The sequence below is a fragment of the Paramisgurnus dabryanus genome, chromosome 3 (genome assembly GCF_030506205.2).
Source record: "Paramisgurnus dabryanus chromosome 3, PD_genome_1.1, whole genome shotgun sequence".
Taxonomy (NCBI): Eukaryota; Metazoa; Chordata; class Actinopteri; order Cypriniformes; family Cobitidae; genus Paramisgurnus; species Paramisgurnus dabryanus.
This window is the reverse complement of record NC_133339.1, coordinates 41,675,040-41,692,901: the sequence shown is the minus strand read 5'-3', so window position 1 is coordinate 41,692,901 and position 17,862 is coordinate 41,675,040. Positions and strand designations below refer to the sequence as shown.

The window sequence follows — 17,862 nt, the reverse complement described above, 5'->3', positions numbered from 1 at the left end:
AGGAGCAGTTTTTGTATGTGAAAAGTTTCACGAATACATTTATGGAAGAGAAGTGGTATTGGAAACAGATCATAAACCACTGATTGCGATCTCAGGAAAGGCACTGGGAGATGCTCCTCCTCGCATCCAACGGTTAATGCTTCCTCTCCAGAAATACAGTCTAAAGTTTGAGTTCACACCAGGAAAGCACCTGGTAATGGCAGATGCACTCAGCAGAGCATCTTTGAGCCATACAGGATCAAGTAACACAGAAAACGATGTGCAGGTTCATATAGACTGCATACTGAAACACCTACCAGTGTCTGAAGATAAATGGAGACAGATTGCTGAAGCAACGGCAGAAGACCGTGAGCTAAAAGAAGTAATCGAAAAAATCCACCTGCCAAGAGACCAAAAGTTGTCAAATCCATATCAGAGCTTTAAAGATGAGCTGTCAGTTGTGCATGGGGTGCTCCTGAGAGGGGAACGGATCGTCATTCCTACCTCCATGCGCTCACAAATGGCAAAACTCGCGCATGAAGGACACTTGGGCATTGAGAAATGCAAGAGACGCCCAAGAGTTTTAATGTATTGGCCACACATGAACAGGGACATAGAAGCACTGGTACAGCGCTGCGAGACATGTCAGCGACACAGGTACCAGCAACCTAAGGAACCCCTTATGGCCCACGATAAACCAGAAGAACCGTGCAGAAAAGTCGGAACGGACTTGTTTCACCTAGCAGGGAGGGACTACCTGGTCATCATGGACTATAAGTCAAACTATCCAGAGCTGGCGATGCTGACTAGCACAACAGCACAGCAGGTGATAAAACATATTAAAGCCATCTTCGCGCGACACGGAATTCCGGTGACGGTGGTAAGTGATAATGGACCACAGTTCAGCAGTAAAGACTACAGAGACTTTGCAGAGACTTCTGGGTTTGAACATGTAACATCAAGTCCATTGTACCCCCAGTTTTATGGCTTGGCTGAAAAAGGAGTACAGATAGTGAAGCGCCTGATAAAGAAAGCTGCTGAGACTGGAGAAGATCCTTATTTAGCACTGCTAAACTACAGAGCATCCCCTCTAGAATGTGGACGGTCTCCAAGTGAAATTCTCATGAACAGGAAGCTGAGAACACGGCTACCTTCAGCCGAACACTTGCTTCAGATGAGACATGGAGATTATACAAAGTTAAACAGCCAGAGCAAAGCCTATGACAGGAATGCCAAACAGTTATGCCCACTGGAACAAAAGGACACGGTACGTGTCAGATGTGATGGAAAGTGGGGACCGGTTGCAAAGGTCATCAAAGAGACAACACCAAGATCCTACGAGGTACTTACAGAATATGGTAACACACTGCGAAGAAATCGCCGTCATCTGTTGAAAGTGCCAAACACCTGTATAGAAAGTACAGACATGGTTATCTCTGATGGACTAAATGAGCAAACAACGGTAGAAGAAAACTCACCTAGCTCTGCAACTATCCCTGAAAACATCACAAATAACTTACCTTCCACTGAGATAAGTGGGGGAAGACCACGTCGTCACGTGATGAAACCTAAAAGACTGACAGAAGAGTGTTAAGAAGAGTAGTTATAGAAAACAAAATAATAATAATTATATATATATATATATATATATATATATATATATATATATATATATATATATATATATATATATATATATATATATATATATAGTATGCAACAAAGTTTTGTGCAGTTAATGTTAAGAATATGCAGAAAGATAGTGTTGATCTAACATGTTTTTTTTTTTTTTGTTATAATGAGAAAGTGCTGTTACAGTTTACAGACCATGTTTAAGTTGTTGTTAAAAAAAAAAAGGGAGATGTACTGATACTGATTGATGCAACAGTTAACCAGTAGAGGGCGACATTTAGCTGTGTTGCTATGTGTTGTTTGTTCACGGAGGTGAAGCAATAAAGCACTCTTGAGAATGGCAGTCTGGGTGATGAGTTCAGTCAATACAGTGGGGACTTATATAACTTTAATTATTTTCAATTGATTGGAAGTAACAGCCAAAGGCAGTTCAGTAGGTTAAAATCGGGATCATATTTTGAGATTTTTAAAAATTATGAAAATGTTTAATGTGTTTGTAGCAACAGTTTTTAGTAGTATATAGCATGCTACAGCATTCAAGTCATTACAGATGGGGTTCCTTTTACATCTGCATCCTTAGCTGCTTAATTTCTTTCAATTTCTAGTTGAAACCTCAACATTTTTAATTTATTTTTCAGTGCTTCAGCTTGCACTAGCAGAGCAGACTTTTTTCCAACTTCTGTCATACGCGCTGAAGATAAACTTGATGCCTTTAAAACATTTGAAAATCATGATATTTGACTATTTTAATTCTTAGAAACATCTGATGATCTCACTGGTTCAACATTTAAGTTAGCATCCTTTAGAAATCATATTTCACTCCTTTGTCAAGTGCAAAATCCAAGTTTTCATTTATGTGACACACTTAATGTTTTTAATAGGAGCCATCATCAGCCATGTTTCTTTCTTTCTTTCTTTCTTTCTTTCTTTATTCTTTACACCATTCCAGCATCTATGGTTATATTCATGGTGAGAACTGGTTAAGTCATACACAAGTTTATTCAGTCAAGTTAATCCAGACACAGGTTGGGGGAGGGACAATTTGGCACCTCCAATTTGCCTACCTTGCATGTTTTTGCCGGAGTTCCCGAAGTAAACCCACACTGACACAGGGAGAACATGCAAACACCACACAGAAAGTCCACCTAACCTAGCCGGGGCTTGAACAGGGGACCTTCTTGCTGTGAAGCAACAGTCCCACATAGCAATTTTGTTACGGCCCAGCTCCGGCCCACACACCAGTTTTCCTCGGCTCACACACAACGAAGAATGACGGCCCTACAGTGGCCCAGTTCTGGATTACAGACAATAGCCCATAACTGGCCCAGACCTACAAACAAGGCTACGACGGCCCTTGCATGGGCAGCCCTCACTTAGCCCCCAGGAAGCTCTCATGCAGCAAAACCCCCAAAGGTAAATGAACACTGCTGGATGTATACCCAGATAGCATGCAAACCATTGAAACAATGTTAAAAACAGTTGATTTGTCAATGTTAACTGCATTGAATCAATATCAGGTTTGCACCCTCCATTAATATTGAAAAAAAAACAAATCATTTCAACAAATCACCATTATTGTGATCAGTGTTTGCTTTAGTTGGGTCCTTGACTCTTGCTAATAAATAAGTTAAATCTTTTTTTTTTCTTTTTTTTGTGTTTGTGTGTGTTTATGTAGAAACACATCTGCGTTGGAAAAAAAAGATGTGTTTCAAAGTTAAGTTGAAACTGGTTGTGTTTTGTGAAGAAGTCAAGATTATATAAAATTAAGCTGCTTTACATGATTATGTTGATCCATTTTTTACATTTGTAATTGTTTTGGTTTGTAAATACACTGTGACAAGACAACCAGAAAACTTGCTGACACATTTAGACATCATTACTCATCCTACAAATCATCCCTTTTGCAAATTATAAATTGTTAAAATAAAAAATATTAACAAATGAGATAAGGGGAATCATGGTGGTGAGCATGGTGGTGATAGTTTTTATTTATTGTGTGGCTGCGTTAAAAAATTCTCATGCAAATAACGATTAAAATATTTTCATAAGTTTGTTGTGTGGATGTATTAACGTTTATTTTATGTAAATAATAATTAAATGTGTTCTTTGGGGTTGGACCTTGCTTGCGTTTCTTGGGTCCGATTTCAAAGCCCCCAAACCCTTTTAACCTCCCGTTACACGGCGTGCCCGATTTATGCTGGCGAGCTTGAGATTCCCCCGTCTCCTGACATCATTGTAGCGCTTGGCACAACGTCCTGGGGATGCCAGCTGATGAGACAATTGTGGCTATTTCCTCTCACGCCTGTTTAACCTACGCTGATTTGGGCAGGTTTCTCTTATCCCCATACAAAACAACTTCTCTGTCTTTGACTGCTCTTACAAGAACGTCGGTCTCCTCGGCTGTGAACCGCTCCTGGAGTGCGCCTGGTAAATCCATCATAATAATAGCAACCCACCATGGAACTTGCGCCCTTGCGTTTAAAGGGAATGTTGGATAGCGTTCTGATTGGTTTATTTGACGATCCGCCCAAACCACACCTATGAATAATGAACCTACTTCAGACCAACCCCTTATTGATTTGCGCCTGGCGCAAGAGTTATTTCTCCCGCCGGGAAAATAGCAACAGCGCCCAAGATCAGCCCACAAAGTCACTTGCGCATTGCGCTTCGCACTTGCGTTTCAGATCGTTAAAATAGGGCCCCTAAAGTTGAAACTGCTAACATTAGCTAATGCAGATCAAACTAACCCAAACAATGCTATTGTCATTAAAATATGTATATATTGCTCATACAGAAAGCACATTTTTACAGTAAATACAGCAAATTGGTTGTAAAATTTTTGTTGTAAAGTGTTACTGATAAGTTAAATAAAGTTACAAGAAAATGCTATCTGCATTCAAATGTTGGGTTGACACTTACCATCATGACCAGTAGCAGCATATTTGGTTTCCGCTGGTGCTTCTGATTTTGTTTCTTCTCCTTTAGAAATCAGAAAATTCACAAAGATGGTTTCCAGAATACTTATGCCAATAAGTGTGAAAATCCCACCGCAGTAAACCCCTGAAAAAACAGCAAAGCATGAGGAACTGTTGCAATCTGTCACGTAGAGGCAGGCAAGACAAGGCAGCGGATCCAAATGCAACAAAATTTATTAATAAAATCCGAAAGGTACAAAGTAAGAACAGGAACAAAAACGGGAACACACAACATAAATCATATGACAGCAAACAATACTTGACAAAGGACAACTGAAACACGAGGGCAATATATAAACGAGGGTTAACAAGGAAACAAGACAAACCTAGGAAACAATCAACACGAATACCAACGAACAAAAGAACGACAGACTGGGATGACAATACATAACTTCAAAATAAGAGTATGAGACTGGGGAAATAGAAGACATGACTGTGACAGAGCCCTCCCCCTCCCCACCTCTTGAAAGCACCCCCACTCTAGCCCAAACCATGAAAAGACCTACTTTCACTAAAATGGTTGTTTTTACTAAACCATTTAGAGTATAAGAATAACTATGGTATCATTAGAGAGAAGACACTCTGAGTTTCATTTTCCAGGATTAAAAAAAGTAAAAAGTTGGAGAGGTTGAAGTACTTTTTTGCATAGTATCTTTTTTATTAGTAAAAACTTAATGATTAATATGTGTGTGTGAAACCTGCAATGATGCCAAAGCCACAAGTCTAAAGAAGTTATATTTCACTTTGAAGTCAATAGGCCCAAAATTGAGGTTCTTGCAAGGGTTTTTGTAAGACTAGTGCCTTTTCTAAGTGCCAGTCAGCCCCAAAATAAAAGTCTTTTGTTTACATGCATACACGTTCGTTCTTATTATTATTTATCCTTATGTTAGCATATAAAATGCAGTTTCCACACCAGGAAATAAAACGTCACACAAAGATTGTTGGATTTGTTATCTAATTGGCTACACGTTCTGTCTATCATTATTTTCCATGAAGTCATTGGAGGAACGAGCGAGTCAGATGACGTCACGATAGCTGATAGTGCTGTTTGGATATTATGTATTATACTCCCACTTACTTTTTAAAACCAATTTGAACGCGGGTGTAATCTCATATACAAGTGTTACGACGTAAATAGTTCTCAGATTGTATATTATATTCTATTACTGGACATTCATGAGAAATTTGATGTAAACAATGGACAATATATCTATATTTCACGGATTATACACATTTGTGGACAAAAATGGTCATTGGATGTATTCTATTAGACAGTTTTCATGAGAAATTTACACATCTGAAACAGACTGGATTTGACTCGCGATCATTATATCAACACAAAGGTAAGGAGTCCCGTTTATATTTGCATGTTGTCATCTGGAATTCTGTCACAAAATACTACATTTATGACGCTAGAGCATCTGTATCTCAAAACAGACACCATAAACTGATGCTAAACCCGTTGACCTTTATTATTAAAGGGGCCCTTCCTCTGTCGTTTTTATTGTTTCATACTGTTGTTTGAGGTCTACTCATGACGTTCGCATGGTTTTTACATCCAAAAACATCAAAAGCAATAAGTAATAGGCCATTTTGTACCCTGGTTTTTTAAGGCTGGTTCGAAAAATTATCCAGTTTTTCGTAGTAAAACTAACTTTCAATACTTATTTAATCTCATGTGTAATCAGTTTACTGTTAAGTGATTGTCTTAAGACACAGTGTCTTTCTTACACACACACACACACACACACACACACACACACACACACACACACACACATTTTATCATAAACCCTTTCGACACACACACACACGTGTCTTTTATCGTACACCCTTTTGACGCGTGTTCAGCAGCACACACACACACACGTGTCTTTTGTCGTAAACCCTTTTGACGGGTGTGCAGCAGCACACACACACACGTGTGTCTTTTATCATAAACCTTTTCGACGCGTGTGCAGTATGAATTTGCATAAATTCGCATCCCTCGGAAGAGAAGTCACTGGCCGCCACTGTGACACATAGTACTAAAGTGTTTTACTCACATAAGCTGCGCCATTCTGTCCGGATCCAATATTGATGGAGTAGCATTGCTTTTTAATCGCAGTCTCTCTTCAAATCCAGCGTTCTTTTGAACATCCAAAAATGGAGCAAATGTTATGCTTCCCTCGTTTGATAGGAATGATGTCTCCCAACAAAAACAATGGCCCGAATACGGCACGGTTGACGTTCAGCCATCCTTACTGTAACTTAGGAAAACTCACTGAACTACACGTATTATTTGGCCGCGGTCTCAAGTTGGAGAGCTCATGAATAGTAATGAGCTCGATCAATTCCATGTCACACTGATCAGCTTTTCTAATTGACCTGATTTCTCCGCTTATTTCTTTTCAGTGGCTAGGGCTGACAGAGGAGGTAGAAGTTAATTTTCACATTCACGACACAACACAAACACGTATGGACATAACACATATCAAAAAAATACAAGTAAAAATGGTTTTATGTGGAAGGGCCCCTTTAATGTTTGTAGACAGTAGGCTATATACTGTAAAACTTCAAATAATAGCCGAGTCCCAAATAGACGCCTGTCTCTTTTAGACGCCTGGTGTGACGACAGGTTTGGGTAAATAAACGCCTGTCTCAAATAAAGGCCTGGTCTGTTTTTCAGTTTCGAGTTGTATTTAATCTTCAAAAACCCGTCAGATCGTGTGTTTAAGCCAGTTCTATGATGCAGATTACACACGCTAAAGTTTTGATTACTGTTAGATGTCACGTGACAGACGCAGTCGTTTCGTTACTCATCACTATGACAACACAACAAGGTTCGTCGTCAGGATTGAGGTGATGATGACAGTAGCGAAGTGGCAATCGGGAGAGTCGGGACTTTTCCAATAGCCAATCAGAAAATAGCACTGTTGTATCTGAGTAAGATTTCACGCAACAACCAATAAAAAAGCATATCCTCGTTTGCTTTATTTATGCTGCCAATAATGTAAGACTAATGTTATTCTTACAAAAACTAATTTGTTAAACACATTCAAATGATAAATAAAAGGTAATATGTGGTAACCTCCTGCTGTCATGCTGGAACAATTAAATTAAATATTTATAGACGCCTGTCTCTTTTAGACGCCTGGTGTGATGATAGGTTTGGAAAAATAAAAGCCCGGGCTATTATTTGAAGTTTTACGGTAGATATTGTTAGCAGCGTAAAAAAACTGACGGCATTCCTTCCCCCTACATAGAACGCGTCGAGAGGTTAAGAACAGCTTCCAGATGCTCCCAACACAAAAGCGAAGCAAGAGTCCAGGCGGTGGTGGAGCGGAGGTGGAACATGGGGAGGGAAAGTGGGCCAGACCCATGTAGAGGCAGAGGGCCTGGAGACCAGGGCGGAGTCAGCAGAGCGGCCATCTCGACTGTGGGCTCTGGCATGGCAGCAGCCAAATCAGCTCCCAAATTCGACACCAGCTGCCTGGTCCTGATGTTCACTGGGAACGCTGGTGGGGGGGTGTTGCCTGCTGCCCCCCAAAAAACTGTTTAGGCAAGGCCTCCTCCTCAGCCTCGCCCACAGTGAAAGAGGACCCAACTAAACAAATTGCTGGTCTATAAAATCCATTAGCCAAGCTTAAAGGAATAGTCTACCCTTTTGCCATATTAAACTATGTTATTACCTCAACTTAGACAAATAAATACATATCTATCTTTTTTCAATGCGTGCACTGTACAGCGCGTCGTGAATGTGTTAGCATTTAGCCTAGACCCATTCATTGCTTGAATTTTTTCTCCGGGACCGAAAGCAGAACCGATAGCGTCAGATCTTACTGATACTACGGTCTTTCATAATTTAGCCCCGGGGACAGTTTAATACCCATCCCTACTCTTGATACGCTAAATAACTTTTCCATCTATCCTCGGTCTGCACGGCGAGCTACTGCGGGGCATTGTGCCCTACTGGGAAGCCCGTTTCTCGGGTCCTGTCTTTAACTGTGCTCTCTCTTTGTACCCATAGACTGCCATCTCATCTGCAGAATTCCCATTAGGTGTCGTTGTCCCGCACCGCTGTATTTCCACCTTCGGTGCCCCTCTGCCGTGGCTTAGCAGTCCGGTTGACATCTCCACAGTGCCCCGGGTTGAGAGTTCGCCCCCCCATCCTCCAGTCTTCCAGTGGTCTGTGTGCCTCGCTCCATATTGGGGAAGTTAACCCCTGATCTACCCATGCCGGTGTCCAAGGCCTGGGTTTATTTTATCCCTTTCTTCGGCGGCAGCCTCCTTCTTCTTCTCTTTGTTGTCAAATAAAAGTACCTTTGCATTGGGATTCTGACTCTGTCGTTCCTCACAAAAAGTAAATGAATGTCTTGGTGTAATTTCAATGAGGCTTCCACTGAATTGTCAAAAGAGAAGAGAGTATCATGGTCAAAGGTGATTCATTTTATAAGAATGCTGAGGCATGCAAAGACTACAAAGAGCTCACAGGTTCATGATGAGATGGCTGTGCAGTTGTGCAACAACCTTATGAGACTTTTTGCTGAGAGAATGTCTATGAGACTATGAGCGTCATGACTCTGGCAATTCTGCTTGATCCACACTTAAAAACGATAGGTTTCTGCAGCCAGTCAGATGCACAGACTGCTGTGAGACCTCTTGTAAGTCTTATATTTTTTACTTACAGTCTTGTACTTTTGAGCTTATTTGTTATTAGGCTGTGTTTGGGTTGTTGATTGGTGCACACTGGTTCACAATTTATAACCATAAGGTAGCCAAGAGATAAAGTAATGTTGCATGTCTCGATAGCTTGCATGTTGTGATCTTTCGATAAGTTAGCTAGCATGTTGTGCCTCGTCACGAATGTAGTGTAATGCTTGTAAATGATGACTACCAAACCACATAAAATGTTTTATGGTCAAAATGCAGGTTCCTTAGTTCATGCATGTAATCCATGCAGAGTGGAAAGAATTTGCGCTCCGCGCTCAAAGCATTTCATAATAACTCCACGCCATCCTTATTTACGCCTCGCTCCGTTTTCGCTCCACTGTAAATTTTCATTCTCTTTAGAAACAACACCAACCTCGTTGGCTCGGTAAAATATCAATGGCCACTGACCCTGCAAGTAAGCCTACGATGGCCCTTTATGGGCCCACTTAGGGCTAGTCTAAGGGCCCCGCGCAGGTTTGCTCATTGGCAAAACGTTGGCCCTTTAGCGCTGGCCCTGCGCGGGCAGCCCTCACTTAGCCCCCAGGAAGCCCTCATACAGAAAAATCCCCAGAGTAAAATGAACACTGCTGGATGTATATATTGTCCCATCTTACAGAGTGTTAAAAAGTAACAATGAAGCAGAATTAAAAGCTCTGTTATCATCTTTCTCAACATCTCTGTCTGAAACCTTAAATTGCATTTCACATCTTACTTTTAGAGTCATTTTCTTAAAGTGCCCGTATTATGAAAAACTCACTTTTTCTGGGTTTTGGGGTGTTATTTTGTGTCTCTGATGCTCCCACACGCATACAAACTTGGAAAAAAATCCATCCATGCTGTTTTGAGTGAGATACAGGTTTCTGAATGTCCTCTGCCTTGAGTCTCAGATTGCGCGAGTTAAAACTCAGCTCCGTTGTGACGTAACAAAAAGTTTTGTCACATTCAGTTTGAATTTTCCCGCCCACCACCCCACTCGCAGGTCTCCACCCACCAGGTAGCTAGAGAGCATAGAGCAGTCACTTGAATGAGACCATCTGTGCTGTTATCATGTCTCACGGAAATAACAGCGCTATTTGGATATTATGGATTATACTCCCACCTACTTTTAAAAACAAAGTTTTAACGCGTGATTATTGGAACCCGGAGTAATCTTATATACAGTGTGTTACGACGCAAACAGTCCTCAGATTGTAGGCGATAAGACCTTCATGCGAAATCTGATGTAAACAACAGACTATGTATCTATATTTCACGGATTATACGCATTTGTGGAAAAAAATGGTAATTGGATGTATTTTATTGGACTTTCATGGATCATTCACACATCTGAAACAGACTGGATTCGATTCGCGATCGCGTTGTATCATCACAAAAAGTACATTAAGTCACGTTATATTTTGTATGTTGTCATCTTCTGTCACAAAATACTACATTTATGATGCTAGAGCTAAAAGCTTTTTGCCAAACTAATCGAGACCGTACGCCCCGGCTTTTCTGACGAGGCGAGCCTCTAATAACTTTACGGTTCGCATAGATATATACACGGTCCGGACCTCCCGCTAGCTTCTAGCAATTAGCACGCGGTCCACAAGCAGTATACATCCCCCGCCGGGTCTTAATTTCTGTAATTTGCAAAAATAATGCGTTTGAAAATGTTTTATAATGGGAATATGTTAGCATTGTCCAGGGAAAACGAGTTTATTGTTGTGACTGCTAACGTAACATCACAATTTACTCTGGAATCATTGTGTGTCATGAGTTTCTTTTCCTGTAGTGTACTTATTAGTGATACTTTTCTGCATGATTTGTCTGTTGGCAACATAAACCGTTAATAATAATAATATATAAAATAATAACACAGTATGGTCTGTACTGCTCACGATACCACTGAGCATGCGCACGGGCACATGGCGTTAGTAGTGGGGCGTGATCAAAGGAGCAGCAGCTCATAAATATGTAAGACTAGCTCAAAACGGCACAATCTGAACTGCCCTGAAACAGAGGCTACTAGAGATGGGTAACAATCTTTTCCTACAAGCTATTTCGAGCAAACAACTTTTGAAACATGCTTGATGGAACTCATACACCTATATAACTTGTGGAAAAGCAGTCATAAGATGGGCACTTTAACTTATGTTAAGATGTTGGCTGTTTCATTTAAAGTCACCATTATTGTGATCAGTGGTTGTTTTAATTGGACTTTGACTCTTGACCGTTGGCTTGATAGTGTTTTCTGGCTGCTATATCTAAGTGTGTTTAAAACACATGTTATAGCAAAGAAAAGGCAATAGTAATTGAATATTGATGGTTGATACATAAACAACATCAAACATAATCATTTAAAGGGGACATATTATGAGATTTTTTTTAAGATGTAAACTAAGTCTAAAATAGGTCTGAGCAAAAGTGTGCCGTTTTGGGTGTGTCATTTAAAATGCAAATGAGCGGATGAAGTGCAACCACTGATCACAATGATGGTGGTTTGTTGCAATTGAAGCTCAATTGTGCTGTGAAATATTTTATCTCTCTCTTTCTCTCCATACTAAATGGTTGTGCTGTGGTTGGATAGTGCAGATAAAGTGGGCGGTATCACCTTATTGTGACATCACAATAAGGGCCAAATTACAATGACCTATTTTTTCACATGCTTGCAGAAAATGGTTTACCAAAACTAAGTTATTGGGTTGATCTTTTTAACATTTTCTAGGTTGATAGAAGCACTGGGGACACAATTATAGCACTTAAACATGGAAAAAGTCAGATTTTCATAATATGTCCCCTTTAAAAAACAGATTTATTAGTATAGTTTTCCCCCTGATCAGAAGCATCATTTTCTGTTAAAAATGAAATACTACAGTGTAAGGTCTAGAACTCTCATAGCAGTTTATTATTCTGAAGGATTTAGATAGTTTGCACATAAACATTAACCGCTGAACATTGTAGATGCACAGACATCAAGAATCAGAGTATGAATCTCAACAATGGTGACAAAGAAAATGGTAAATAAAGGTCATTATTTATTCATGCCGCAGTGCATTCTGGGAGTCCTGGATGAGATTTGTAATTTGTTGATACCCAGCATGCATTGCAGCATGAAGCTTTTCATTTTATTGTCACCATCATTGTGATTCATACTCTGATTCTTGATATTTGTGTGTCTACGTTGTAAAGCAGTTAATTTAGAGTGTCAGTGTTTCAAACTTCTTCAGAAAGACAAACTGCTAAGAGAGCGCTGAATCTCATACTACAGTATCACATTGTCAGAGAAAGATCCTTCTGATTAGTGTGCAAACAATAAATTAATACATACGTTTTTATATGATGATATTTAGACTTTATTTACTGAACTGACCACCACCAAAGTATCGCACTCTGCTATAACAAACAGGTCTTAAACTCACAAAGTTATAGCAATCAAACAATTGCAAGTATATATCGCTGCAGCCCGGAGACTGCAGGTGGGAGGATCTTATGCCGCAAGTAGGAGGGATTTCAGAAATGTGCAAGTAGGAGGAGTTACACTTTAAATGGGACGGTGGTGAATCCTCTGGAAGTTTGTACAGCCCACTTGCTGCTAAAGCTCCACCCACTTGCTGCTAACCCACCCATTTGCAGCTGGCTCCGACCTCCGTTTATACCCCTCTCAACAATTGAACAATGTACGAGTCACGAGTCAAGTTTAACTAAATCAAACACTGATCACAATAGTGGTGACTTTAAATGAAACAAAATCTCAACCTAAAGTAAGAAAATGACTCCAAATGATACCAATAAGATGTAAAAATGCAATTTTAGGTTTCAGACAGAGATGGTGAGAGAGAGGATAACAGCGCTTTTAATTCTGCTTCATTGTTACTTTTTAACATTCTGTAAGATTGGGACAATATATAAATCCAGCAGTGTTCATTAAACTATGGATTTCTCTATGTGAGGGCTTCCTGGGGGCTAAGTGAGGGCTGCCCATGCAGGGCCAGCGCTAAGGGGCCAACGTTTCGCCAGTGAGCAAACCTGTGCGGGGCCCTTAGGCTATGCCCATACAGGCCCATTGTAAGCTTACTTGCAGGGGAGAGTCTATTGCAGTTCTGTAGCAGAAAGCGCAATATAAGTAAGGATAGGAGGATTCACACCATTTTTTTATTCCACTTTGCATTTTTAAATTCTACTTAATTTTTTTTTAATTTAATTGTTTTTCTTTATAAACATAAGCTAGATTGACATGATTGGCGCTCATCTTTTGCTTTGCCGAACTTTAAACCCCGAACTTTCAGACATCCTCGCATTTTGTGCTGTGCTTTAAAAACAATTCACGAGTGCCCTCCATAAAATGTAAAAAATTGTGCTTTTACATTTAAGATGTAAACACAGTATCAAACTTAAAATGCAAAACTAAATTTAAATATTTTTTCCCAAAACCTTCAAGGTGCCACCTGCCATAGTAACAACCTACACCTCCAAGCATAAACCCTCCCCATAAATTTATTTAAAAAGCTATACGTTCAGAAAGTAATGATACAAGCCCGTAGGCAGGGGGGTTCAGATGGTTGGAACGAACCCCCTCTCACTTCCAAAAGTCCAGGATTTAAGTCGTGTTTTTCATGTGATTATTGTCATCATTGTTTTAATCAATGCTTGAGACAAATATTCTGGGATACTGTTTCAAAATATGATACATTAGAGTCCTCGCAATACACTTCAAAACAACGGTCAAAGAAGCGTCGCCTCTGAATGATGGGGGAGGGGTTATATATATATATATATATATATATATATATATATATATATATATATATATATATATATATATATATATATATATATATATATATACAGGGTTCTAAATGAACTTTTTTGACCACCAGCCAATGTGGCTGGTAACTTTCTAAAGTTCTAAAGTCAAGCCGCTTCTGCCCTTCACACTTCACGCTAAATACATGCTAATCACTCCACCGAGAAAAGGGTTAAGTTTCGCATCGGCCAGACCACCCACGGAAATCCTGTGTTCCCCAGTCCCCTCTTTACATCAGGTTGCTGGACACCATGGAAATGTTGCCGGTCTTAGGACCATTCACACTCTATGCACCCCCACACCTAAACTCGCTATCATAGCAAACCCAAAATGTAGCATCCTTTTTTTGTTGTTATAGCGAAACCAAAAAACTCCTCACAAACAGAGCAATTTCCCCCCTTGCTATGATATTGCAGAAATGGGTACCTTTTGCAACCTAATCCTTTACATTTTTTATACATTATAGAAAATGTCTTGCGATCCATACCCCTGTCGACGCTTGCTCCCAAACTTCATGTCTGGTGCTCCCAGTATGTCCAGGTGGATCATAGACTTGAAAAAATAGCTACTCGCTCCAATTCTCTCGCAGACCTCCTGCATTCTTACCTCCCCAGCTAACAGAAAAGTTCTAAGAACGTTCCCTGAAAGTTCCCAAGGTTCCCAAAAACGTTTTGCCAACGGAAAAAGTGTCCAGTTTTCTTGACATTCTAAGAATGTTTTTGTGTTGTCTCAACGTTAGAGGAATTTTACATTTTACCATTTTTAAACGTTATGACAATGTCATGTTTTAATGTTCACACAATGTTTAAAACAACAACTGTTTATTATATTGACTTGTTTGACTATTATGTAAATGATAGAGAAACATTGCATTTTATTATTTTATAAAGCATTATTTCTGAATGTTCAGTAAATGTATTGCTGTAGAAAACACAATTCATTTATTAGGCTTAGATGTTGATGTTTTGTTTAATTTTAAGTCACCATTATTGTGATTAGTGTTTGTTTTAGTTGGACTCTTGACTTTTTGCTTGCTTGTTTTTTCCCTGGTTGTGTTAACACACCACGTTTGTCATGAACATGTAAAGTTAATAGTGTAATTCTGTGGTAGTTGGTACATAATGGTGAAGATCATCACCTAATTAATTTACCAATCAAAAGTGTATTTTCTGTCAATGATGTAAATGAGATCCAGCACTTTCACAGCAGTTTGTCATTAAGGAGCTTTAAAAACTTAACACAAAAAATATCTGCTGTATAATTACCTGTTGGCAGAACGTTTTTGGGAACCTTGGGAACTTTCAGGGAACGTTCTTGGAACTTTTTTCTGTTAGCTGGGTCTTTGGCCTCTGACGATTGCATTCATATCCTCAGAGCCAAAGTATAAGCTTTGTTACAGAAAGGCGCTATAAAAATGGTCCCCACAGATTTTGTAGTCCTTACATCCTCATTCAAAAGAAAGACAGCAGTATCAGACCAATCTTGGACTTACACGCTTTGAACCACTTTCTCATGAAAAAGCTGTTGAAAATGTTGAAAAAAAGTCAAGCGAATTATGGCTCTACTTTGCCCAAAGAATTGGTTCATATCGGTGGATCTGAAAGGTGATTATTTTCACTTCCCAATAGTCCCCTGTCACAGACTACTCTTGAGACTTGTGTTTGAAGGGATAGCATACCAATACACTGCCATACCCTTCAGATTATCTGTAGCCCCATGTACATACAGTATACCAAATGTGCGGATGTAGCACTCACCCCTCTAAGATGTAGTGACACTGGCATTCTGAATAATTTTGATGATTGATGGTTCTAGCTCAACTGGAGCAGGAGATATGTGCACACAGAACCGTTCTTCTCTAGCATCTGGAATATTTAGGGTTCAGGATCAACCTCAACAAGAGCTTGCTCACCCCTACTCAGCGAATCGCATTTCTAGGCAGGGTCCGAGCCTGGCAGGGTGCAGTAATGGTCAGACACACAGTAACTTTGTTCAAAGTGGCTCCTTCATTCCACTTGATGATGTGAGGTCTCATAGCAGCAGCATTCTGCTGGGTCTGCTTTACATGCAGCCATTTCAATTCTGGCTAAAAAAGCAGCCATTCCAATTTTGGCTAAAAGCGAGGGTACTGTCATGAGCGTGGAGGTTGGGGTGACTAATGGCGCTTTTCCATTGCATAGTACCCCACGGTTTAGTTTAGTTTGGGTTGGGTCAGCTTACATTTGGGAGCTTTTCCATTGGGTGCAGTACGTAGTACCCGATACTTTTTTCGTACCACCTCGGTTGGGGTTCCAAGCGACCCGAGCTGATACCAAACGTGACGCAAAAACACTGTAGATCACGGATTGGTCTGAGAGAATCGTCACGTCATTGCTATAATGTAAATATTAGCTTTAGCTTACTGCTACAGATGTGGCCTTTAAAAATGCGCGTTTTCTCCCGCGGCATTCGCCAATTCGTCTCGCAGAGTCTTGCAGCATTCTGCAAGTGCTTTCGGGGGGGCTACTTTCCATTTTCCCTTAATGTGTTTCGCTTCACAGAATATCCACCAGGTGGCGCATAAAAATATTGCATTGCCGTTGTTTCCAGAAGTTAATAAAGGCATTGCTGAATATTTTACATTGTTTACTGTATTAAAACAGCAAAGTGATATGTCAACCCCTTCTTGCCAGCATAACAGCGCATACAACTATTAAGATACGTGCAATTCGAATTTATAGGAAGTGCAACAGAGAATTTAGTTTTAGCCTAATAAACGCGACTCTATTTACAATGAATATCTTAATTATTTGTGTTGTCGAATTTTGACACCGTTTCATTGTTTGTTCATAATATTTATAATTGCAGTTTTTCTAAAAGTATCAATATTTTAAAGAGATTAAAAAGACATGTTTTAAAGTTAAAATGTTGTAAAAAATATAGTAGTATTCTTATATTTTAAGAATAACAATATGATACATTTATACTGCGCTAAAATGCTTTACATATGGAAAGGGGAATTCTTCTCAACCACCACCAATAAAGTTTACAAATTATTCTTTAGAAAAAAGGCGTTTAAACCCATGCGTACAGTTGGCATATGATATCTTTTTATTTCGTTTTTACATATTTATAAAATCTTCAATAATAGGCTACCTTTCTTGCGAATATGCAGTCAGTGTTTCTACGTAATTCATAATTGTAAAAAATATTATTGTAAAATAGAATATCACTAAAATAATTTATTAAAGTAACTTAATAAAATGTCTTAATGTCACTTATGTGTTTTTTTAGTTGGTCAAACCAAAATAATTGACGCGAACAGAGAAACTGTGCCTTTTGCAGACGAAAAACACCTCCGAAATGTTGAGTTTATGAATATTTACAATATGTACTTTGTGAAATGTGTGTGTAAAATAATCAATTTTATAACATGTGGCTGTAGAGACAAACACGCCGCATCGCCTTCCAGATATCTTACACGTTCGCGTTCAACACTTTTCAAAACTTATTTATATTCAATCTAATTAATAATTATAAATTATGACATGAGAAAATTAGAAGTGTGCAAAAGAGCCAATTCAGATATTGTTAATTAAAGCTGTTTTATACACCTTTCTGCCTTGTTTAAATTAACAAGCATTTTATTTGCCACTGTCAACACGTTTTGTGATTGATTTAATGATTTATTACAGAAACTTATATGAAGCAAAGCTATTGTACGAAGAATCTTTATATATATAAATATATATATATAGGTTATAAATGTTGTAAAAAATATATTAGTATTCTTATATATTAAGAATAACAATATGATAC

The 17,862-nt window shown here is 39.2% G+C and overlaps 1 protein-coding gene across 1 annotated transcript in view; it reads right to left on the bottom strand.

Annotated features, from left to right (window-relative positions):
• The window catches only part of LOC135744990 (5-hydroxytryptamine receptor 3C-like), a 51,589-nt gene that overhangs the window by 8,894 nt on the left and 24,833 nt on the right, over positions 1 to 17,862 (bottom strand). Inside the window, exon 4 of the mRNA XM_065263372.2 lies at positions 4,531 to 4,671. Within this exon, the coding sequence (XP_065119444.1) occupies positions 4,531 to 4,671 (141 nt within the window). The remainder of the gene's footprint in view (positions 1 to 4,530; positions 4,672 to 17,862) is intronic.